At 42.8% G+C, this 24,500-nt stretch overlaps 1 protein-coding gene across 1 annotated transcript in view; it reads left to right on the top strand.

Moving 5' to 3' along the window:
- Positions 1–24,500, top strand: part of LOC126998305 (DNA topoisomerase 3-alpha-like) — a 154,855-nt gene that overhangs the window by 76,820 nt on the left and 53,535 nt on the right. The window contains exons 10-11 of the mRNA XM_050859791.1: positions 13,030–13,234; positions 13,461–13,641. Of these exons, the coding sequence (XP_050715748.1) occupies positions 13,030–13,234; positions 13,461–13,641 (386 nt within the window). The remainder of the gene's footprint in view (positions 1–13,029; positions 13,235–13,460; positions 13,642–24,500) is intronic.

Raw genomic sequence — 24,500 nt, forward strand, 5'->3', positions numbered from 1 at the left:
ACTTAATTCGTTCCTGAAGGCCATTCATCACCAAAATGTTCATAAACTGAAGCTATTTTCCCCATAGGAATCAATGTAAAGTGGATTAATCCATTCATGGACCCCAGATAATTGCTTATTTAAACTTTTACAACAGTACTTTGTGCACAATTTCATAACACAAAACTAATGGAAATCAATAAATCTAACAAAAAAAAGAGGAATTCAATACTAATCAGATAAAATATAGATAAAAACTTCATTTTATTGTACTGTTGCTGTACGGAGGAGAGGTGACGGTGCTATAGGCGGTGTCACACTGGCCGTTTTCTTCCAACCTTTTATGCTACGGGTAACTGTGGTTGCCTGTGCGGCCAACCTTTGGTTCCATCTGTGTGAATGGAAAATGGTTGTGGGTATGAGCAACCGCGCGGCTGTATGTAAACAAACAGACGACGGCAGTGGCTGAGGAATGAGGAGCAGTGGAAGATGGCCTACCAAGAAACTTGTAAAATGGACTGGCAGAGCTGCTTTGTTTACTTTTTTTTTTTCTACAACAAAGCTCAAGGGCACAAAAAAAGGAAACTAATAAAAAAAAAAAAAAGCCCGCTACTCGCTGCTCCTAAAAAAAAAATCAAAAGAGGTGGCCGAAAGAGAGGTCAATTTCAGGAGAGGTGTCCTGATACCCTCCTCTTGAAAGAGTTCAAGTCGTAGGCAGGAGGAAATACAGATGAAGGAAGATTGTTCCAGAGTTTACCAGCGTGAGGGATGAAAGAGTGAAGATGCAGGTTAACTCTTGCATAAGGGGTTTGGACAGTATAGGGATGAGCATGAGTAGAAAGTCGTGTGCAGCGGGGCCGCGGGAGTGGGGGGAGGCATGCAGTTAGCAAGTTCAGAAGAGCAGTCAGCGTGAAAATAGCAATAGTATATAGAAAGAGAGGCAACATCGTGACGGAATTTAAGAGGTAGAAGACTACTTAATTGACAAGATAAGAGAACTCCTCTTGCTGTGGGACCACAGTTTAAAATATCTTTATTTTTTCTCCATTCTTTGGAAATTGTGGACTCCAGGTCTTCATAACAGTTTTCTGACGAGGTTTGGGAAAACACTCGTCCTCCCGACCTTGAAGCCATGATCGTGCCTGCAACCACTTCTTCCTTTCATTTAACTGCAGCAATAAGTCCATAACTTGGGTAACAGCAGCACAAGCCGCAACAGCCCTTACTTTATTAGCAGATGGAGCCGTTTTGATCAAGGGCGACTTTTTTTATCTTTTTATTTTTATTTATTTTTTTTATTTTTTTACGTCTATGCTTATAGCGCCGGTAGGCTTGCTTGAGGGGCCTGGATGGTGTTCGGCCGCAGCCCGTCATGGCGCAGGCAAGTGTTTATAGTGGCGCCATCTTCTCTTGGCTCATGCTGCCCCCCAGAATTGTCCATCACGTGGTGAATGTGGGCCCAGCACGCTACCACTCAGCCACCGCCTACTGCTTTGTTTATGTTGTGGAAGGTGGTGAGGAAGGGGTAGGGAAGAGATGTTATTGTCTGGAAGGGAAGTCCCCTTCCATATTGTGTATCTAGCTCTTCCGCCGGTACTCCCGGCTCTGCTCTGCAAGTGCTTATATGTAAATTTTGATAATTTATTTATAACATGGGTAATATTCAAAACAGCCTAGGTAGTATCACAGTCAACAGACAGTATTTACTATTTCATGTTATTTTGAATACTAATCGTTATTTACATGAAGTAAATTATTAAAATACCCTTAATTTGCACTTGCACAACCAGATCATTTAATGTACCTGAACTGATAGTCAGGGGACTTAATCAATAATTGTTCAAATCATTCCAAAAGTGCCATTTTTGGACCACAGGTAGCTGTGACCATACTAATTAGAATTTTTGCGGGAGCCAAGCTTGGCTCCTCGGCTCCTACTGTGGCGGCCATATTGACCAAATTCAAAATGGCTGCTATCCAAATTAAGACGGTGCAGTAAGTCCATAACCACTTGTCTTAGAATCATATGTAAGAACACTTTTTATGGGTTTTGGGGCATGGGGAATCCATTCCAGTTGATATCTTGAGAAGTGAAGGTCATAGAAAATGTTCATTTACAAGGTCATTACTGTATATCCCAAAATGTATACAAACCCGAGTCCAAAACATGCTAAATATTAGCTCGACATTTTTCTCATTTCTGCTATTATAGTGAATGAAAACGACACATGATCATACGTATATGTAGGGTGATATGGGATTAAAACGTACAGCAAAATGAAAAATATTTAAAAAAAAAAAAAAATGGTTAAAACTTATTTCCACCAGACAGCCACTAAAAAAACCTGAATCATTTGTCTAACTACTGTGTAATTGTCAATACTCAAAGTTTTGCGTAGTTTGAGCTATTAAACATTTTATACATTCTTTTTTTTTCATACGGGTTCCCCACATTGTATGGTGAACCCGTACAAGGTATGGGGTGGACCTGTATGGGGGTCATTTTCTCCCATTTTTCAGCCTTTTTTTCCAGTTATCAGCTTGTTTTAAACCTGTATAGCTACTAGAAGGTTAATTAAAACATTGTAGAAAATTATGGCTCTACTGTAACAAATATAGTTACAAAAAAACAATTCTGTGACATCACATTAAATTTTTTTTTTTTTTTAATTTTGAACTATTATTAACATTAACTTAATCAAATTAACAGGTCACACACGTTTAAACATTTTTAACCATTATTTAGGCCAAATGGAATGAATTTCAAAATATTTAGCAATATTTAAGGTTTAAATATGAAAATGATGTATTTTTTAAAATACAGTATACAGTAAAACCTCACCATTTGCGCACTCTCTTATGTGCCCTCGGCATTTGTGCGGCCTTAAGTTGCGGCCATCATCCCACCATTTGCGCAGGTGGTCTTACCATTTGCGCACCTCGCCGCTATGGTAACGGCATCTCGCTGGCAGCAAAATGGCGTCCGCTGATCTTCTGAGGATGTTTACTGGCTGTTTTGGCAGCAAAATTGCGCCCTTTGATCTTCTGAGGATGTTTACTAGCTGTTTTGGCAGCAAAATGGCGTCCGCTGATCTTCTGAGGATGTTTACTGGCTGTTTTGGCAGCAAAATTGCGCCCTTTGATCTTCTGAGGACATTTACTAGCTGTTTTGGCAGCAAAATTGCGCCCTTTGATCTTCTGAGGACATTTACTAGCTGTTTTGGCAGCAAAATTGCGCCCTTTGATCTTCTGAGGACATTTACTAGCTGTTCTGGCAGCAAAATTGCGCCCTTTGATCTTCTGAGGACATTTACTAGCTGTTTTGGCAGCAAAATTGCGCCCTTTGATCTTCTGAGGACATTTACTAGCTGTTTTGGCAGCAAAATTGCGCCCTTTGATCTTCTGAGGACATTTACTAGCTGTTCTGGCAGCAAAATGGCGTCCGCTTATTTTGAGGATGTTTACTAGCTGTTCTGGCAGCAAAATGGCGTCCGCTTATTTTGAGGACATTTACTAGCTGTTCTGGCGGCAAAATGGCGTCCGCTTATTTTGAGGATGTTTACTATAGTCCGGCAAATCTTAAGTGGCGGCTCTGACGTAGACAGCCCGCTAGACCCTGTTGCCACGTCTCCAACTGACCTCGCACACCGTGCCTCTCTCTCTCTCTCTCTCTCTCTCTCTCTCTCTCTCTCTCTCTCTCTCTCTCTCTCTCTCTCTCTCTCTCTCTCTCTCTCTCTCTCTCTCTCTCTCTCTCTCTCTCTCTTCTGTGTGTGTGTGTGTGTGTGTGTGTGTGTGTGTGTGTGTGCGCGAGAAAAGTGGGGGTGTACTCGATTCGGGGAGTATGGTGCACGGTAATGCATAATAATAATAATAATAATAATAATAATAATAATAATAATAATAATAATAAACCTCTTTAAAAACAACGCACCAAGACTCTTTACCCCTTAGGTGGTGTGGAAATAAGGTCAAAGTGTAATATATTACTGTTCTTAGCGACCACTCCTTCCTCACTCCCTGGCCATCTCCAGCGGAACCCCACCATTCACCTGCATATGACTCATATCAGAATTTGCTTGACGGTCCTGGCATTCAATATATAGGTACAGTCTCCATATTTTATCATAATTATGCCATATAGCTGACATTGTATGGCAGATGGCAGACACACACCAAAAAATGGCAGAAATGCGATAATTAAAGCAGACAGAGCAACTGGCAACTGCGGTGTGTTGGGTTGAGTTGAGCTGACAACGCCGCGGTGGCAACTCTGCCAAGTGTTGTACAAATTTCTTTGTATTCACTCACAAATAGAGAATCAATCATAAAAACCATATTTGTTTTTATACTAGAGTGAGAGAGAAAGAGAGAGACACGGGGAGAGAGAGAGAGAAGGATTTGAGAGGCACGGTGTGCGAGGTCAGTTGGACACATAGCACCAGTGTCTAGCGGGTTGTCTACGTCAGAGCCGCCACTTAAGATTTGCCGGACTATAGCTGTTCTGGCAGCAAAATGGCGTCCGCTTATTTTGAGGATGTTTACTAGCTGTTCTGGCAGCAAAATGGCGTCCGCTTATTTTGAGGACATTTACTAGCTGTTCTGGCAGCAAAATGGCGTCCGCTTATTTTGAGGACGTTTACTAGCTGTTCTGGCAGCAAAATGGCGTCCGCTTATTTTGAGGATGTTTACTAGCTGTTCTGGCAGCATAATGGCATCCGCTTATTTTGAGGACGTTTACTAGCTGTTCTGGCAGCAAAATGGCATCCACTTATTTTGAGGATGTTTACTAGCTGTTCTAGCAGCAAAAATGGCGTCCGCTTATTTTGAGGATGTTTACTAGCTGTTCTGGCAGCAAAATGGCATCCACTTATTTTGAGGATGTTTACTAGCTGTTCTGGCAGCAAAATGGCGTCCACTGATCTTCTACGGACCTTTACTAGCTGTTCTGGCAGCAAAATGGCGTCTGCTGATCTTCTAAGGACCTTTACTAGCTGTTCTGGCAGCAAAATGGCGTCTGCTGATCTTCTAAGGACATTTACTAGCTGTTCTGGCTGCAAAATGGCGTCCGCTATTCTTGAGGACGTTTACTAGCTGTTCTGGCAGCAAAATGGCGTCCGCTTATTTTGAGGACATTTACTAGCTCCTCTGGCAGCAAAATAGCGTCCGCTTATTTTGAGGACATTTACTAGCTGTTCTGGCAGCATAATGGCATCCGCTTATTTTGAGGATGTTTACTAGCTGTTCTGGCAGCATAATGGCATCCGCTTATTTTGAGGATGTTTACTAGCTGTTCTGGCAGCATAATGGCATCCGCTTATTTTGAGGATGTTTACTAGCTGTTCTGGCAGCAAAATGGCATCCGCTTATTTTGAGGATGTTTAGCTGTTCTGGCAGCATAATGGCATCCGCTTATTTTGAGGACATTTACTAGCTGTTCTGGCAGCAAAATGGCGTCCGCTTATTTTGAGGATGTTTACTAGCTGTTCTAACATTTACTAGCTGTTCTGGCAGCAAAATGGCATCCGCTTATTTTGAGGATGTTTACTAGCTGTTCTGGCAGCAAAATGGCATCCGCTTATGTTGAGGAGATTTACTAGCTGTTCTGGCTTATTTTGAGGATGTTTACTAGCTGTTCTGGCAGCAAAATGGCATCCGCTTATTTTGAGGACATTTACTAGCTGTTCTGGCAGCAAAATGGCGTCCGCTTATTTTGAGGACATTTACTAGCTGTTCTGGCAGCATAATGGCATCCGCTTATTTTGAGGATGTTTAGCTGTTCTGGCAGCATAATGGCATCCGCTTATTTTGAGGACATTTACTAGCTGTTCTGGCAGCAAAATGGCGTCCGCTTATTTTGAGGATGTTTACTAGCTGTTCTGGCAGCAAAATGGCGTCCGCTTATTTTGAGGATGTTTACTAGCTGTTCTGGCAGCAAAATGGCGTCCGCTTATTTTGAGGATGTTTACTAGCTGTTCTGGCAGCAAAATGGCGTCCGCTTATTTTGAGGATGTTTACTAGCTGTTCTGGCAGCAAAATGGTGTCCGCTGGCGAGCTACAGCTGTCTACCACCCGCGCACCCTCTGCCGCCAGTGAAGAACACTGCCAACGTACACAACATGTCATTTCCCGCCATAACTCGATCGCCTCTCCTCGTCCCGTGGTGACTGCGGTTATTCGATGTTTTCTGCCTCACCTTTGCACCACCATCGTGCTGCACGCAGCGTCATCGAAGCCTAAATCCTGGAAGAATGCAATGATAACCATAGCACAGGTGGAAGTGATTAAGAAGGTGGACAGTGGAAGAAAAAAGTGAGAGATTGGCCGTGAGTATGGCGTGTTTCTTGCCAGCAGACGTGTTTTTTCCTTTTTCTTTTTTTGTTTTGCTAGTAGGGGGGGTTTTGGGCCGTGACCGCCCATATGTATTTTTCCCCAAGGTTATTAAGTTCGCCATTTGCACATTCGCCATTTGTGCATCTTCAGTCCACCCATATGTGCGCAAATGGTGAGGTTTGACTGTACGTATATATATATATATATATATATATATATATATATATATATATATATATATATATATATATATATATATATATATATATATATATATATATGAGTGGCCGCGCATCCAAACCAGGCTAATCGCCAAATTTAGCAATTTTGATTTTATGCTTTAGATCGTTATTATAACCCTTCTTCTAGTTGTCTGTGGTAGATCTATCTGCTTTTCGACCCTAGAAATATAGTTAAACTCTCTTAAAGAGAGGTAACTATTTAGTGTTATTTTTTATTCCATTATTTTTTGTTCATACTCAAAGTAAATGGAATTTCTTCTCTCTGCCATTTTTTTATCCACTATTTCATCTCTTTGCCACTGTATTATATACATCAATACTTCATAGTGCAAATAATAGTACTATTGGATTCGTAAGTGATGCGTGACATTAACGTTTCTGTCGCAAAACGCTCTCAAAGTTTTCTAACATTCATTATAAAGACAAATTTTTTTTTTTAAGACGCATGGTATAGATATCATTTTGCATAGTAAAAGCAATATACCATTGCACAGTAAAAATAGACATGTAAATGTTTATTCTGACCAAAAATGACCATCATAACATCGTTAATACCAGAGTGACGAGAGTAAGCCTCCGAACTTTGACCGCGATTTGCGGCAAACTTTGGTTTTGGCGCTTGGCCTGGTTTGGACGCGCAGCCCCTCATATACAGTCAGCGCCCAAAGTGATGGCGCAAAACACCCAGTGCCATCACTTTGGGCGCGGAACAAGTGACCTTGAGGCCGTGACCACGTGTTGCTGCCTCAGTGTGAGGCATTACTTCATACGGACTGCATGTGTCTGAGTGTCTGTGCCACACCACGTGTTTTTTGTTGTAGAGTGTGCATTGCTTTCCTGTCTTGTGCTTGACAATGGGACCAAGGAAAGAGCTGAGAAAAGAACAAATTTCCTCTATACGTTCCCTGAGCCTAGGGGGAAAAGGAAATAAAGAAATAACTGCCATCACGGGTGTGGCGCTTCGTAGTGTGCAAAGTTGGACGAAAAAATTTAGGGACGCGGGAGGTGCTGTCTTGCCGCCACCTAAGAATAAAAGGACAGGGAGGCCTCGTGTCACTTCTACCCTGAAGGTGCTGAAGCGTCAGGTGGACAATGAGCCTTGCATCAGTGCAAAAGAACTGAAGGAAAAGAACCCAAGGCTCCTTCAGGACGTCTCAGTGCGAACCATTCAGAAACGCCTTCGTCACGACCTTAAATTCCAGTATCGTGCACCATGAAGGAAGCCCATTTTAGCAGCAGTACAAAAAAAGAAAAGTTGTTTTGCCATAAATATTTAGCCTGGGATCCAGAGAAGTGGAAAACAGTTCTGTGGTCGGATGAGGCAACTTTTACAGTGACTGGCAACAGAAGAGGGAAAGTGAGGTTATGTCCTGGCTCAGATCCTTATCTCCCTAAGCACAGTACCCTCTCGAGTTTCGCGGTTAGTCCTAAATTCTTACCATCCCAACTTTCGCGCATTTTCACCCCGAGTTTCACGCTGCTTTGACATATACGGGTCACGTCTACTTACCATCGGCGTCACGCACGCTAACTTTAAAGGTAGTATCACACTGGACGTTTTACTCAAAACATTGTGGCTGTGGCAAGAGAGAGAGAGAGAGAGAGAGAGAGAGAGAAATGGGAAAAGAAAACGGGTCGTTTTGAAGCCGCAGTTGAAGGCGGCTGCCTTACGATTGGCTGACAGTTCTGAAAACACGCTTGTGATTCGCTGGGAGTCCGATGACGTCATCACCAACGCTCACCCTATCAGTGGCTTCACTGCCTTAAGGCGGTGTCACAATAGCCCTTTTCGTCCAACCGTTGGGGCTACGGGCAACGCCCGTACGCCCAACTGGGAGCCATTTCACGGTTATCTGTAAACTGGTGTCACACCAGAGAAGTAGTGGACAAAAAAAGAAGTGTTGTTATTTTTGGGATGAAAGAAAAGAATATAACATATAAACCAAAAAGGGATAAAGAGGAACTGAAATCAGTCAAAGACCTGTTCAAGAACCTAAATGATGGAGAAAGGCAGAGTATCGAGGAGGAAGTAGATGAGATTTATAGAATGGGTCCATTTATTGAAAGGAAAACAAGACCAGTTAAGTTAAAACTAAAATCACAAATGGCAGCCGAAGACATATTATATAGAACTACTAAACTAAAAGAAACGGAGGGATGTAAGGATATATATATAAAGAAAAATAGAAATGAAGAAGAAAGGAAGAAATGGAGTGAACTCCTGGCAGAGACAAAAGTAAAAAATAACGCAAGATCTGAGGAAGAAAAAGAAACATTTTTTTGGAGAATTTCGGGGGATCGAATCAAAAAATGGTTCATAAGGGAGAAGAGAAAGGAGAGCGAATACTAGATAAGAAAGATACAGAGAGGGGAAAAAGAATAATGTACACAAATGTAGATGGGTTGATCTCTAGTAAATTAGAGCTGCAAGATTATCTTAAAGAGAGGGATCCCATGATAGTTTGCCTCACTGAAACTAAACTAAAAGAAAACATCCAAATTGAGATAATGGAAGATAAAATGTATGGAGGAAGGATAGAATGGGCAAAGGCGGAAGAGGAGTGGTGATAATGATAAAGAAAAGAGTTATTAGTAAAATCAATAGAATATGGAGAAGGAAAAGCAGAAATAGTAAGTGTAAGCTTGGAAAATAAGAATAGAGAAAGGATGACAATTGTAGTAACATATGTACCACCAAAAACTACATCATGGAGTAAAGAAGAATATGAAAACATGATTGATGACACCATACAGAGTTTGAGGAGATTACTTAAGGCAAACAAAGGAGTAATACTAGTTGGCGATTTCAGTTGCAAAGAGGTTGACTGGGAGAGTTTTGGGAGCAATGGTAGTGATGTGGCATGGGGGAATATATTCTTGAATTTAATGATGGAAAATGTGATGATACAAAGGGTGAAGGAAAGCTTTAGATATAGAAGAGATGACGAACCAGCAAGACTGGATTTGGTGTTGACAAGAGAAATTCACGTGAAGGATGAATTGAGGTATGATTGCCCCCTGGGAAAAAGTGACAACGTGCTCATAGAGTTGGAAATGGAGGAGGGAGGAAGGGAACAAGACAAGACTTATAGAAGCGATAGATTAAACTATAGGAAAGCAGGGGTGGAAAACCTCAAGAAGTTTTTTGGTGAAATGGATTGGAAAGAGTTAATGAGTACAAGTGAAGTTCAAGGAAAGTATGATATTTTCATGAAGGCATACAACACAGGTGTTATGAAGTTTGTACCAAAATACAGACTGAGGGAGAGGGCTAAAAAGGACTGGTTTAATGCAAGATGTGCAAAGGCAAAAGAAAAGAGAGACAAAGCGTGGTCAAGATTGAAAAGAAACAAAAATCACAGAAATAAAGAAGACTTTAAGGCAGCGAGAAATGAGTACGTGAAAGTGAGAAAGGAAGAAGAGAAACGATTCAAAAAGGATATTGTGGAAAAGTGTAAAGAACAACCTAAACTATTTTATAGATTTATAAATGGAAAAATTAAATCAAGAGAATCAATTGAAAGACTGACTGAAGAAAATGTAGAGATCGAGGATCCCAAAGGCATGGTGGAATTATTTAACAAAAAATTCCAGCAAGTGTTTACCAAAGAATCAGTATTTAATGAACCACAAGAAAACAACTTAGATGTATATATGGAAGAGGTCAAAATAGATAAAGAGGAGATAAAAAAACTATTGGGGGAATTGGAAGAAGGGAAGGCCATGGGACCGGATGGGGTTTCAGGTTTTATAGTTAAAGAATGCAGAAATGAGTTAGTCGGCCCGATATATGACATCATTAGGTGCTCAATAAAAACTGGCACAGTGCCTAGGGAGTGGAAGAGGGCAGAAGTGGTACCTATATACAAAAGTGGAAAAAAGGAAGAACCCCTAAATTACAGACCAGTGTCTCTGACCAGCGTAGTATGTAAAATATGTGAGAAACTAATAAAAGAATAATGGATGAGATTTCTAGAAGAACATAATCTAATCACAAACAATCAATATGGGTTTAGGAAAGGCCGCTCATGTGTGACAAACTTGCTGAGCTTTTACTCAAGAGTGACGGACAAAGTACAGGAAAGAGACGGATGGGTGGATTGCATTTACCTAGACTTAAAGAAGGCATTTGACAAAGTTCCACATTCAAGACTGCTGTGGAAACTAGAAAATAAAGGAGGATTGAGAGGGAAAATGAAGTACTGGATGGAAATCTACTTAAGAGGAAGAGAGATGAGAACTGTGGTTAAGGACACTAGATCAGAATGGATCAGCTAGGGCAGCCGGCAACTCCAACTTTTCTGGGTGTGCGTCACACACGGCTAAGGTCGGTTGCCCTGTATCAACATGGCATCTGGAGCTTGATTAAGCGCTGACTACGAGCCGTGACACCTCCACAGTGGATAAGCTGATCACCCACATCCAGGAGATCTGGGGAAACCTGGAACCTTCCTTCCTCCAAAACCTGGCTTTGTCGGTTCCAAAACGTCTTCAGAGTTGCCTCAAGAGGAAAGGCAACCCAACAAAGTATTAGAGGTAAGAGAAGTACCGTATAAACATTTTTCTTATCTATTTTTCATGCATTGTTAAGCAAAAAACATGACGCGCCGTCACTTTGTCCCAGTTTTTGTACACCCACTAGTAGGTTTTCATATTGTTGAAAATGGTCCGTACTAAACTCGTCCACCTGCCCGCATGACCCGACCACTCAATTCCCGGAATCGAGCGCCCACACAAGCATACCACGCGTTCGTGACTCACAGCGGTATGCTCGTCTCCTAACATCATCCTTGAAGGAATACTATTTCCAAGGTACCTCCAGACCTCCCTTGAACCTTTCCCTTAGGACATAATTAGGAATTATACTGATCGTCATTCATGCACAATGAAGTGCCAGTATATTCTCATTGGCGTAAAATATGTGAATTTAATTTTGTTTATTCATAAGTGGAAGTAGAAGAACTGCAAAATATTCAATTACTCAAGCTATACACTTTTTGCATAGAGGAAGCAGCAACACCATGTTCCAACAATGTTTTCAGCTGAACCGTGGACTCAACTATTTTCTCATCCATATTTCATACATGAGGTAAGTATTACATTGATAATCATCTCCTATGCTTGGTAGGAAGGTTTATAGGGGGAAATTACTCATATGTCTTGCGTACAAATGACAGAGGATGCTTACAACATGTGCAGGCGAGCTTTATGCTGCCAACCCACTGTAGTATATTTTGCATGCTTTTGGCCTATTATGAAGGATTTTATCTACGACAAATGCTTCCATACAGGACGCAAAAAGCTATTCTTGGTCAGCTATTGTTCTTGTTATTGCGTACAAGAGGAGGGCCAAGTGACTACAGACAGCATTGAAATCAACAAATGTGACCTCATGTAGCCCAGTTATTTTAAAGATTATGGAATGATCAGGCTGCTTTGCTGAAAATAACACAGTCTGACGAAAATACGTGACTTGTACTTAAATTAATAACGTTAACCGAAAGCTCTAGATTGCAGTGTTACCAGAAAGCAGTGTTTCACTTTTAACTTTCATGGTACAGCGGCAGCTGTCAGTCTGCCCAAGATCTTGAGTCTGCCTTTGTTTCTTGTTGAGTGAATGTCACCCTGCGGGTTCATCCGAAACATTTTGTAATAATCCATTGTTTTTTGTGTTTGTTTATTGAGTCTGACTGCTAAATAAGCTACCATGGGGCTAAAGAAAGTTTTGAGTTCCAGCCCTTTGATAAAAAAAGGCGAGAAACACGATAGAATTCAAGAAAGAACTCGTAGCAAAGTACGAAAGTGGCATACTCGTGGCTGATCTCCCCTTCCAAACAATAACCTCTCCTACTCCCTCTCCCCTCCTCGCCGTCTTCCATACGCCAACAAGAGTCTTAAATAAAGGTAAAATTGATGTTAAATGTTCATTTATCCATTTCATTAGTCATTTATATTTATTTTTCATTGTTTGCTGTATGTAAAATTATAGTTATTCTCTATGAAATGTATTTTTTGTTATTATTTTTGGTTGTCTGGAACGGATTAATTTGATTTACATTATTTCTTATGGAAAATATTGCTACAGTTTTCATACATTCGGTTTTTGTCAGACTTTTTTCGAATGGATTAATCACGAAAACCGAGGTTCCACTGTATATATATATATATATATATATATATATATATATATATATATATATATATATATATATATATATATATATATATATATATATATATATATATATATATATATGCTTAATGAATCAATTTGGGGGAAGGGGGTGATGTTATATCTGAGGGATCTGAACTTTTGGCATATAACGATCTTTGTTGTATGACCTGAAAGTTCACTATTTCTGACCATTTCCATTTATGAGTCACTTCCATGATCGGGAAGGAACAAAATTGAATGTACATCACATCCTCAGTATTGAAAATTGTAAATGCAGTTTAGGCTTTGTCCTGATTCTCACAGTTTCATGCCAGTGGACTTGTCATCTTGGAGAGGAACTACTTGGAGATGTACCCGTATGAGAACTGGAGTGGCAGAGTGATAGCCCATTACCAACAGGGGCAAGTGTTTCAACCCACCACTTTGGAGATGATCAGTGGGGAGACCTCTCCTCCTCCATACCTGACTGAAGCAGATCTGATTGCTCTTATGGAGAAACATGGCATAGGTGAGCATGGGAAAGGCAGGCATGCTCTGTTCATCTTTGTAATTAAGACACTAATTGAATTGTTCCAAGTGGAATACTTTAGGCCAAGTATCTGTCATCTTTCCTGTCATTTGCTGTCCATCTTTAAATATACAGTTCACTTTGTGCTCTTATAGTCTATTAGAGAGGTTATTATTTTCATTAAGGTATAGTGGTTTATCTCTTTATTTCATTCATCTTGTGTCAGGTACTGATGCTACACATGCTGATCACATTGAAAAGATCAAGGAGCGGCATTATGCAGGCTTGGAGAACAACCACTTCCTACCTGGCAAGATTGGACTGGGTCTAGTAGAGGGCTATGATACCATGGGCTTCCAGATGTCCAAACCTAATCTCCGTGCACAGTTGGAGGCAGATCTCAAGGAGTGAGTAATTTTTGTTTGATCAGTTTTGTAGAATGGCTAGTGCACTGACTCAGACTTGTTCATCATCTCTGGCACAAATACTGTTGTGTTATAGGGCCAAGCCCTCTTTTATTTTATATTTAGCATTTCCAATATTGTTATTATTTGCTTGCATGGAAAAAGAAGAATATCTATTTATCTAATAGGTAGGGGTAGATCTATCTGGATGAGGAATCCAGCATTCTCAACCTCCCTGAGCTGTCTTTCTTTCATTTTCTCTCCTGTTTATTCTTCTTTCTGAGGGTAACCGGGGGATTAATCCAGTCACTCCAGCCTCTGATTTGGGCTAGTTGGGGGTGGGGTTTGCACCCACTCCCAGGTTGGGGGAGGGGTTTTCATCCCCTCCCCCTACAAAAAAATGATCCTCACCACAAACAATGTATAAAGTAGAGGTCAGGGTCGGGACGTGAGCCTCGACACCGATGCATCTGCCGTCAGTGGTGGGTGCATGGCAAAGCATACAGGACCCCTGCACCTCGAAGGAGAAAGGGTCCCCTGGCCCTTCTTTTTGTTTAGGGGGTGGCTGGGGTGGTGCAGAGGCTGTGCCCGCCCACAAAACCACCCCTGGGGTTAACCTTTGGAGGGCTCTGCATGTGGGCTCCTGGAATGTCCAGAGCCTCTCGGACAATGATCGACTACCCTACCCATCAAATGAGCTCAGAAGGCTGAGGGTGGACATAGTGGGACTCTGAGACAAAGAGGCCTGTCAGTGGCGAGATCAGTAAGGGGGTTACACCTTCCACTAGTCCGGCATGAGCAATGGCTTCCGTCTCAAGGGGGTAGATATGGGCATCTCCAGCCACCTGCTGCCATTTGTGGTTGAGGTTATTCTGGTTGTTGAGCGTATAATGCGAGTGAGGCTGAAGCACACACTGGGCTTTTTGTCTCTTGTTGCAGTGTACATTCCTACTGAGATGTGTGAAATGGAAGAGAAGGAGATGTTATATGCCAAACTTGACTCTGTATTAGATCAGTGACCTCCTGGGACACACTCATTGTCCTGGGCGACTTCAATGCTACTACTGACCCTGACAGGATTGGCTACGAGCAATGTGTTGGTCTCCCATCAACAGCTCTCTCCTCCTGAATTTTTCAAGATCCAGAAGGCTGTGAATTGCGGGTTCCTGGTACCAGAGACCAGAGCTGCGCCGCTGGACTTGGTATAGCGATGTTGGAGGGGTAACTAAGGAGAATGACCACATCCTCATAAGTACTCGATGGAGGATCCTTCAGAACTGCATTTTTTTTCAGAGTGCAGAGTTCTTTGCAACTGACCACAGGCTTGTTGTTGCAACACTCAAGCTTTATGTCAGTTCAAGAAGAATCTCAAGATCCAACAATACTGTGTTCCATCTCTAGAGGCTGAAGGACCTAGCATGTGCTCAGGAGTATGTAGTGACAGTCTCAAATCAGTTCGATGTTCTCAGCACCCTTAAGAACCCTGTAGAACTGTGGGATACCTTCACTCATGACTCTTTGAGCTGCCAAGGAGTGCATTGGAGAGCACCCAAGATTTAGGAGTAGCTTTGCCTCGGCGGAGATGCTGGAGAGTAATGAGGAGAGTTGCGCTGCCAGACTTGCTGGGAATCAGGACCAATACAGGGCTCTGTCATATAGGACTAGAGCTCTCCTGAGGAGAGACAAGGAGAGGTATGTCAGGGGTCTCACTGAGGAAGTCAAGGGCCATTTAAATGGAAATGACCTCCAACCTGCTTACCTAGCCCTGAAGAAGCTCCGCTCTAAGTTTCCCTCTCAGTTGAGCACTATTTGAACAGCTGACAGCTGTCTTGTGTCGGACATGGATGGTCAGAGGGCTTGTTGGGCTGAGTATTTTGAGCGGACACCCAAGTGGGCAGCTTCCAGTTGCTGGGTTGCAGGTGGCGGACGCTTATCCACCCATCGACGAAAGCCCACCCTCTCGACAAGGTTAGAGAGGCTGTGGCAAAGTTGAGGGGTGGAAAGGCACCTCGTACCTGCAACATCAGGGCAGAGCTGCTCAAAACTGGAGGTGAGTCCGTGATGCAGTCTTGACTGCCGTATGGCAATCTGGTACCATTTCTCCTGACTGGAAGAGGGGGTTGGTTGTCCCTATCTGGAAAGGGAAAGGAGACAGACAGGACTACAACAACTATCATGGTGTTACAGTGCTCAGTGTGCCAGGCAAGGTGCTTGCCCATCTATTGATGATGCAAATTCGCAGCCAGTTGCTAAAGCTACAGAGACCTGAACAGTCTGGGTTCATGCCTGGTAAGTTGACAACTGACCATATCCTAGCGCTTCACACATTGTGCAGTGCCAACATGAGTTTCAACAGGGGATGCTTGTAACTTATGTCAATCTCAAGAAGGCATTTGACTCAGTGCATTGCAAGGCACTCTGGGATCTTTTGCGACTCTGTGGGATTCCTGCAAGGACTCTTAGTTTGCTGACTGGCCTGTATTCTGAAACTGAGAATGCTGTGAAGTGTGGGGGGTGCTTGTCCAGCTTCTTTCCCGTGTATGCAGGAGTGAGGCATGGCTGTGTCCTTGCCCCATCACTTTTCAGCACTTATATGGAACTGGTACTAGGCGAGTTGTGGACCAGAGTTATTGTAGAGCAACATCACTCCTCCAGTGTCTCCTTCCCTCTCTCCTGTACCATCAAATTCCCTCCCATGCGCTCCTTCCCCCATCTCCGTCTTGCTCATCCTTTTCTGAGAACCTCCGTCTCTTCATCCCTCCCCTCCCATCCACTACCCAACCAGTCAAAAGCTGCATTCTTTATTTGAACTTTTGATCCAGTTCACATGCAAAGCTATATGTACGTAGTCGCTTCTCCCTGTTAAAGAGGATGAAGTAAGTAATAAAGTTGGGATGTTAATTGTTCCACATTCTCTTAAGTGTTCATTTCTGTCTCTTTGTCAAAGTGATGTTATGTATGTAAACCTCTTACCTCAGGACATAGGGTTAAACTTACACTAAATTTATTTTTTTATTTATTTATTTATTTTTTTTTACAACAAAGGAGACAGTTCAAGGGCACAAAAAAAGTAAACAACAATAAAAAAAAGCCCGCTACTCACTGCTCACAAAAAGAATCCAAAGAGGTGGCCGAAAGAGAGGTCAATTTCGGGAGGAGAGGTGTCCAGATACCCTTCTCTTGAAAGAGTTCAAGTCGTAGGCAGGAGGAAATACAGAAGAAGGAAGATTGTTCCAGAGTTTACCAGCGTGAGGGATGAAAGAGTGAAGATGCTGGTTAACTCTTGCATAAGAGGTTTGGACAGTATAGGGATGAGCATGAGTAGAAAGTCGTGTGCAGCGGGGCTGCGGGAGGGGGGAAGGATTGCAGTTAGCAAGTTCAGAAGAGCAGTCAGCATGAAAATATCGATAGAAGATAAAGAGAGGCAACATGGCGGCGGAAATTAAGAGGTAGAAGACTATCAGTAAGAGGAGGAGAGCTGATGAGACGAAGAGCCTTAGACTCCACTCTGTCCAAGAGAGCTCTGTGATTGGAGCCCCCCCACACGTGAGATGCATACTCCATACGAGGGCGGACAAGGCCCCTGTATATGGATAGCAACTGTGCGGGGGAGAAGAACTGGCGGAGATGATACAGAATGTCCAACTTCGAGGAAGCTGATTTAGTGAGAGACGAGATGTGAAGTTTCCGTTAAGATTTTGAGTTAAGGATAGACCAAGGATGTTTAGTGTTGAAGATGGTGAAGTGTTGTTGAAGAATAGGGGATAGGTGTTTGGAAGATTGTGTCGAGTTGATAGGTGGAGAAATTGGGTTTTTGAGGCATTGAAGGACACAAGGTTCCTTTTACCCCAATTGGAAATGGTAGTAAGGTCTGAGGTTAAGCGTTCTGCAGCCTCCAGCCTGTAGTCATGTAATTCCTGTTGAGAGGGTCTTCTGTTGAAAGAAGTTGAATAATGCAGAGTGGAGTCATCAGCGTATGAGTGGATAGGACAGTTTCTTATGGAAAGATCATTGATGAATAACAGGAAGAGAGTGGGTGATAGGACAGAGTCCTGTGGAACACCACTGTTAATAGGTTTATGAGAAGAACAGTGACCATCTACCACAGCAGAGATAGAATGGCCGGAAAGGAAACTGGAGATAAAGGAACAGAGAGAGGGATACAATCTGAAAGAGTTCAGTTTAGAAAGCAAAGACTTGTGCCACACTCTATCGAAGGCTTTCGATATGTCTAGTGCAACTGAGAAAGTTTCACCGAAACGGCTAAGAAAGGATGACCAAGAGTCAGTTAAGAGAGCAAGAAGATCGCCAGTAGAACGCCCCTTGCGGAACCCATACTGGCGATCAGATTGAAGGTTAGAAGAGGAAAGGTGCTTTTGAATCTTCCGGTTAAGGATTGATTCAAAAGCTTTAGATAGACAAGAAAGTAAAGCTATAGGGCGGTAGTTTGAGGGATTGCAACGGTCACCCTTCTTAGGCACAGGCTGTACGAAGGCGTACTTCCAGCAGGAAGGAAAGGTAGATGTTGATAGGCAGAGGCAAAAGAGTTTGACCAGGCAGGGTGTCAGCACGGAAGCACAGTTTTTAAGGACAATAGGAGGCACTCCATCAGGTCCATAAGCCTTTTGAGAGTTGAGGCCAGAGAGGGCATAGAAAACATCGTTAGCAAGAATCTTAATAACAGGCATAAAGGAGTCGGAGTGGGGATGAGTAAGAAGAATAAGCCCAGAATTGTCCAGAGTGGAGTTGTTACAGAAAGTTTGAGCGAAGAGTTCAGCCTTAGAGATAGAAGAGACGGCAGTGCTGCTGTCTGGGTTAAGAAGAGGCGGGAAAGAGGAAGAAGTGAAATTGGAGGAGATATTTTTGGCTAAGTGCCAGAAGTCTCTGGAAGAATTAGAGAAAGCAAGGTGTTGACATTTGCTATGGGCAAAGGAGTTTTGGGTAAGTTGAAGAATAGATTTGGCACGATTCCGGGCGGAAATGTAAAGATCATGGTTAGAGGGAGTTCGAAGTCTCTGGTACCTTTTATGAGTTGCCTCCCTATCTTTGACAGCACGAGAACAAGCATGATTAAACCAAGGCGTTTTAGCATGGGGAGTTGAGAAAGTATGTGGAATGTATGCCTCCATTCCAGAAACAATAACCTCTGTGATGCGCTGGGCACACACAAAGGGGTCTCTATCGTAGAAGGAGCAATCATTCCATGGGAAATCAGAAAAGTACATCCTCAGGTCATCCCACCGAGCTGAAGCAAAATGCCAGAAGAATCGCCTCTTCAGAGGGTCCAGAGGGTGTACAGGAGCAGTAGGACAGGATACAGAAATAAGGTTGTGATCGGAGGAGCCCAACGGAGAGAATAATTTGACAGAGTGAGCAGAAGGGTTAGTAAGGAAGAGGTCTAGTATGTTGGGCCGGTCTCCAAGACGGTCGGGAATACGTGTAGGGAGCTGAACCAACTGCTCTAGGTCATTGAAGAGAGCAAAGTTGTAGGCTTGTTGCTTGCATGCGATGGAGTTTCTTATAACGTCCTTATTCTCTACAAAATATTGACAAATGGCATCGTTTCAATTTCTCGTTTCTAGCGATCATACAGTGATGCTTTAAAATGGTCTGTGGTGCATCAGTAACACAACAGTAACCTCGGGAACTCTATGTCCACCCCCCCCTGGCAGGGTTAACCATAGGAAGCACAGGAAATGGCCACCTCCATAGGCCTATGGAGGTGCGGTCAGCAAGACAGTGGCCGTATCCAGCCCTGCTGTGGCTTGCGCAGGACCCCTGATTCTTGCCAAGAATTGGAGGGAATTCTTTAAAATCTGACACACCAGAACAAGACATGCTAGAATTTCGCAAGATTTTGGGTTAATTTTTGCTCGGTTTAGGGTAATTCTTGACCGCCAGATGACGGCTCTAGTCTCAGTCCACATTGTAAACTCGTAGAAATAGCATCCGTGCGCTCGTGTCATGTTTTCAACACTACAGTGTGTTTTCAGCACTACAGTGTGTTTTCAACACTACAGTGTGTTTTCAGCACTACAGTGTGTTTTCAACACTACAGTGTGTTTTCAACACTACAGTGTGTTTTCAACACTACAGTGTGTTTTCAACACTACAGTGTGTTTTCAGCACTAAAGTGTGTTTTCAACACTACAGTGTGTTTTCAGCACTACAGTGTGTTTTCAACACTACAGTGTGTTTTCAGCACTGCAGTGTGAGTTCTTTGTGCTTTAGCAGTGTCCCCCAGAAAGATTGTTAAAAGGGATGGTGCTGCAAAGAAGTAATTAGGAACGGTGGATACTATGCTTGCAACAGGAACAGGGGGCGAGCCTCAGCATCTTGTATGCCCTCTTGGATGTGACAGACTCCTGTTCACCCTCCATCTCGGACGATACGTCGGGTTAGCTTCATGTTGGTGGTCGAACGTAGTTCCGGTGCCTCAAGAATAGGGAAACTGCGGCTGCTAAACCCCGGGGCGAAGCCTACCCCTCAAGCATAGCTAGCGGTTGCAGGACTGTCCGTAACAATCGTAACACATTGATTTGTGTTCCATATTATTTATCATCACTATTTGCTAGTAAAATTACTTTAATTCTTTAAAAATAACATGTCAAATGATTTTTCTATGAATATGTTTTTGAGATATGGGATGCATTAATGGGATTTACATTAATTTCAATGGGGAAATTTGTTTTAATTTACGAGTGTTTTGGTGTGTGAGCAATATTCCAGAATGAATTAAACTCGTAAACCGAGGTTTGACTCTCTCTCTCTCTCTCTCTCTCTCTCTCTCTCTCTCTCTCTCTCTCTCTCTCTCTCTCTCTCTCTCTCTCTCTCTCTCTCTCTCTCTCTCTCTCTCTCTCTATATATATATATATATATATACAGTAATCCCTCGCCTATCGCAGTGGTTAGGTTCCAGAACCCCCCGCGATAGGCGAAAATCCGTGAAGTAGCGACTTTATATTGTTTTTATTATTTATATATATTTTAAGGCTTTATAAACCCTCCCCACACTCTTATAAACACTTCCTACGACGTTTCGTTGTTGCGACGTGGTCCCAATGTATTATATAATTCTTGTTTCGACTTTTGACATTTACTTCGTAAATACGAACTTCACGCAGGAATTAGTTTGGCGGGGCGGAAGAATACTCAGAGAGCTGTGAGCTGCCTCTCTTATCTTTGCCAGCACGAGAACAAGCATGATTAAACAAGGCTTTTTAGCATGGGGAGTAGAGAAAGTACGTGGAATGTATGCCTCCATTCTTGAGACAATCACCTCTGTGATGCGCTGGGCACACACAGAGGGGTCTCTCTCCTGGAAGCAGTAATCATTCCACGGGAAATCGGAAAAGTACATCTTCGGGTCGTCCCACCGAGCTGAAGCAAAATGCCAGAAGCATAGCCTCTTCGGTGGGTCCAGAGGGTGTACAGGAGCGATAGGACAGGATACAGAAATAAGGTTGTGATCAGAGGAGCCCAACGGAGAGAACAATTTAACAGAGTGAGCAGAAGGGTTAGAGGTAAGGAAGAGGTCTAGTATGTTGGGCCGGTCTCCAAGACGGTCGAGAATACGTGTAGGGTGCTGGATCAACTGCTCTAGGTCATTGAGGAAAGCAGAGTTGTAGGCTTGTTCACCAGGCTGGTCAGTGAAAGAGGATGAAAGCCAAAGCTGGTGGTGAAAATTGAAATCTCCTAGGATGGAGATTTCAGTGAAGGGAGAGTGGGTCAAGATGTGCTCCACTTTAGAGTTCAGGTAAAATTTACATAGTTAGTAGAATTAGGTGAAAGATAAACAGCACAGATGTATTTAGTAATAGAATGACAATGAAGTCTTAGCCAGATGGGCGTTGCTCGTAGCCTCAACGGTTTGACGAAAACGGCGATTGTGACACCGCCTTAAGGCAGTGAAGCCGCTAATAGGGTGGAGTGGAGGGTGGGCCCACCCACCCTACAGGAACTTAACGACTCAAGGCTGGAGGCTGCAGAACCCTTAGCCTCAGACCTTACTATTATTTCCGATTGGGGCAAGAAAAACCTGGTGTCCTTCAATGCCTCAAAAACACAGTTTCTCCACCTATCCACTCGACACAATCTTCCAAACAACTATCCCCTATTCTTTGACAACACTCAGCTGTCACCTTCCTCAACACTAAACATCCTCGGTCTATCCTTAACTCAAAATCTCAACTGGAAACTTCATATCTCATCTCTTACTAAATCAGCTTCCTCGAGGCTAGGCGTTCTGTACCGTCTCCGCCAGTTCTTCTCCCCCGCACAGTTGCTGTCCATATACAGGGGCCTTGTCCGCCCTCATATGGAGTATGCATCTCGTGTGGGGGGGCTCCACTCACACAGCTCTTCTGGACAGAGTGGAGGCTAAGGCTCTTCGTCTCATCAGCTCTCCTCCTCATACTGATAGTCTTCTACCTCTTAAATTCCGCCGCGAGGTTGCCTCTCTTTCTATCTTCTATCGATATTTCCACGCTGACTGCTCTTCTGAACTTGCTAACTGCATGCCTCCCCCCCTCCCGCGACCCTGCTGCACACGACTTTCTACTCATGCACATCCCTATACTGTCCAAAGCCCTTATGCAAGAGTTAACCAGCATCTTCACTCTTTCATTCCTCACGCTGGTAAACTCTGGAACAATCTTCCTTCATCTGTATTTCCTCCTGCCTACGACTTGAACTCTTTCAAGAGGAGGGTATCAGGACACCTCTCTTCCCGAATTTGACCTTGCTTTTGGACACCTCTTTTGTTTCTTTTTTAGGAGCAACGGGTTGCGGGCTTTTTTTTTTTTTTTTTTTTTGTGCCCTTGAGCTGCCTCCTTTGTTGTGAAAAAAAAAAAATCAGAAGAGTCAAGGTTGTGGTCACGAGAGCAAGTGATGTTGCGTACGTAGACGCAACATCCAGCTTTGGATTGAAATTGAGGATAGAGATAATAGGAGGGAACAGAGTAGAGATTGCTGTCAGTAGCCTCAGAAACCTGTGTTTCGGTGAGGAAGAGAAGGTGAGGTTTAAAGGAGGAGAGATGGTGTTCCAGAGAATGAAAATTAGAACGAAGACCGCGGATGTTGCAGAAATTAATAAGAAAAAGGTTCAAGGAGTTATCAAGACACCTCTCAGGTCAGCAGCCAGAAGGGGAGTCCTCACTGGGGGAATTTGTGGGAGTGGAAGAGGGCAGAAGTGGTACCTATATACAAAAGTGGAAAAAAGGAAGAACCCCTAAATTACAGACCGGTGTCTCTGACCAGCGTAGTATGTAAAATATGTGAGAAACTAATAAAAGAATAATGGATGAGATTTCTAGAAGAACATAATCTAATCACAAACAATCAATATGGGTTTAGGAAAGGCCGCTCATGTGTGACAAACTTGCTGAGCTTTTACTCAAGAGTGACGGACAAATTACAGGAAAGAGACGGATGGGTGGATTGCATTTACCTAGACTTAAAGAAGGAATTTGACAAAGTTCCACATTCAAGACTGCTGTGGAAACTAGAAAATAAAGGAGGATTGAGAGGGAAAATGAAGTGCTGGATGGAAAGCTACTTAAGAGAGATGAGAACCGTGGATAAGGACACTAGATTGGAATGGAGAGCGGTGGAAAGTGGAGTGCCCCAGGGGTCGATTTTTGCACCAGTACTCTTCCTAGTCTATATTAATGATATGCCAGAGGGAATAAACAGCTACATGAGCCTGTTCGCGGATGATGCTAAACTGCAAAGACATATAAGAAACAGTGAAGCCTGCAAGGAGCTGCAAGAAGACCTAAACAAGATTTGGAAATGGAGTCAGAAATGGGAGATGAAATTCAACGTGAAGAAATGTCATGTTATGGAAATGGGAAAGAGTGTAGAAAGACCAAAATAGACATATAAAATGGGAGATGGGGAAATATTAAAGAGAGTAAATGAAGAGAGAGACCTGGGAGTAATAATGCAAGATTATATGCAACCAGGAAGTCATATAAATCGGATCTTCGGTGATACATATAACATGGTGAGAAATATAGGTATAGCATTCCACCACATGGACAAAGAAATGATGAAAAAATTAATAACTACTATGATCAGACCTAAACTAGAATACGCAGGAACAGTGTGGTCTCCACATATGAAGAAACACATCATAAAACTAGAAAGAATACAGAGGATGGCAACAAAAATGGTTCCAGAACTGGAGGGACTGACATATGAAGAGAGACTAAAGGAAATGGACTTGCCAACACTAGAACAAAGAAGAGAAAGAGGAGACCTAATACAAATATATAGGCTATTGAGTAAAATGGAAGAAGTAGATAACGAGAAATTGCTGCTAAGAGAAGAACCTTCCAGCAGGAATACTGGAGGACATAGTAAAAAGTTGAGGAAGGGAAGATGCTCAAGAGATATAAAGAAATATAGCTTCCCACAAAGAAATATAGTGGTTTGGAACAGACTAAGTGAAGAAATAGTATCGGCGAAGAGTGTGCAGAACTTCAAGGAAAAGTTGGATAATTATAGATACGGAGACGGGACCACACGAGCGTAAGCCCAGGCCCTGTAAAATTACAACTAGGTAAATACACACACACACACACACGCACACACCAGACTTATTAGGAACCATTGCAGATGTTTCTGACAAACAGAAACAACTTCACCATTTCTTTGCGTGTGTAAGAACGTATTTGGTGAGTGGCTCACATGACCCAAACCCAGCTCTTGGCAAAAAGAGAGCAGTCGTCTTTAACACTGCTCTCTTTTTGCCATTGGGTATGTTTGGTTTGTATGAACCACTCACCAAATAAGTTCTAACACACTCTAGGAAATGGCAAAGCCATTTTTGTTTGTGAGAAACATCTGCCATGGTTCAT

The sequence above is a fragment of the Eriocheir sinensis genome, chromosome 14 (genome assembly GCF_024679095.1).
Source record: "Eriocheir sinensis breed Jianghai 21 chromosome 14, ASM2467909v1, whole genome shotgun sequence".
Taxonomy (NCBI): Eukaryota; Metazoa; Arthropoda; class Malacostraca; order Decapoda; family Varunidae; genus Eriocheir; species Eriocheir sinensis.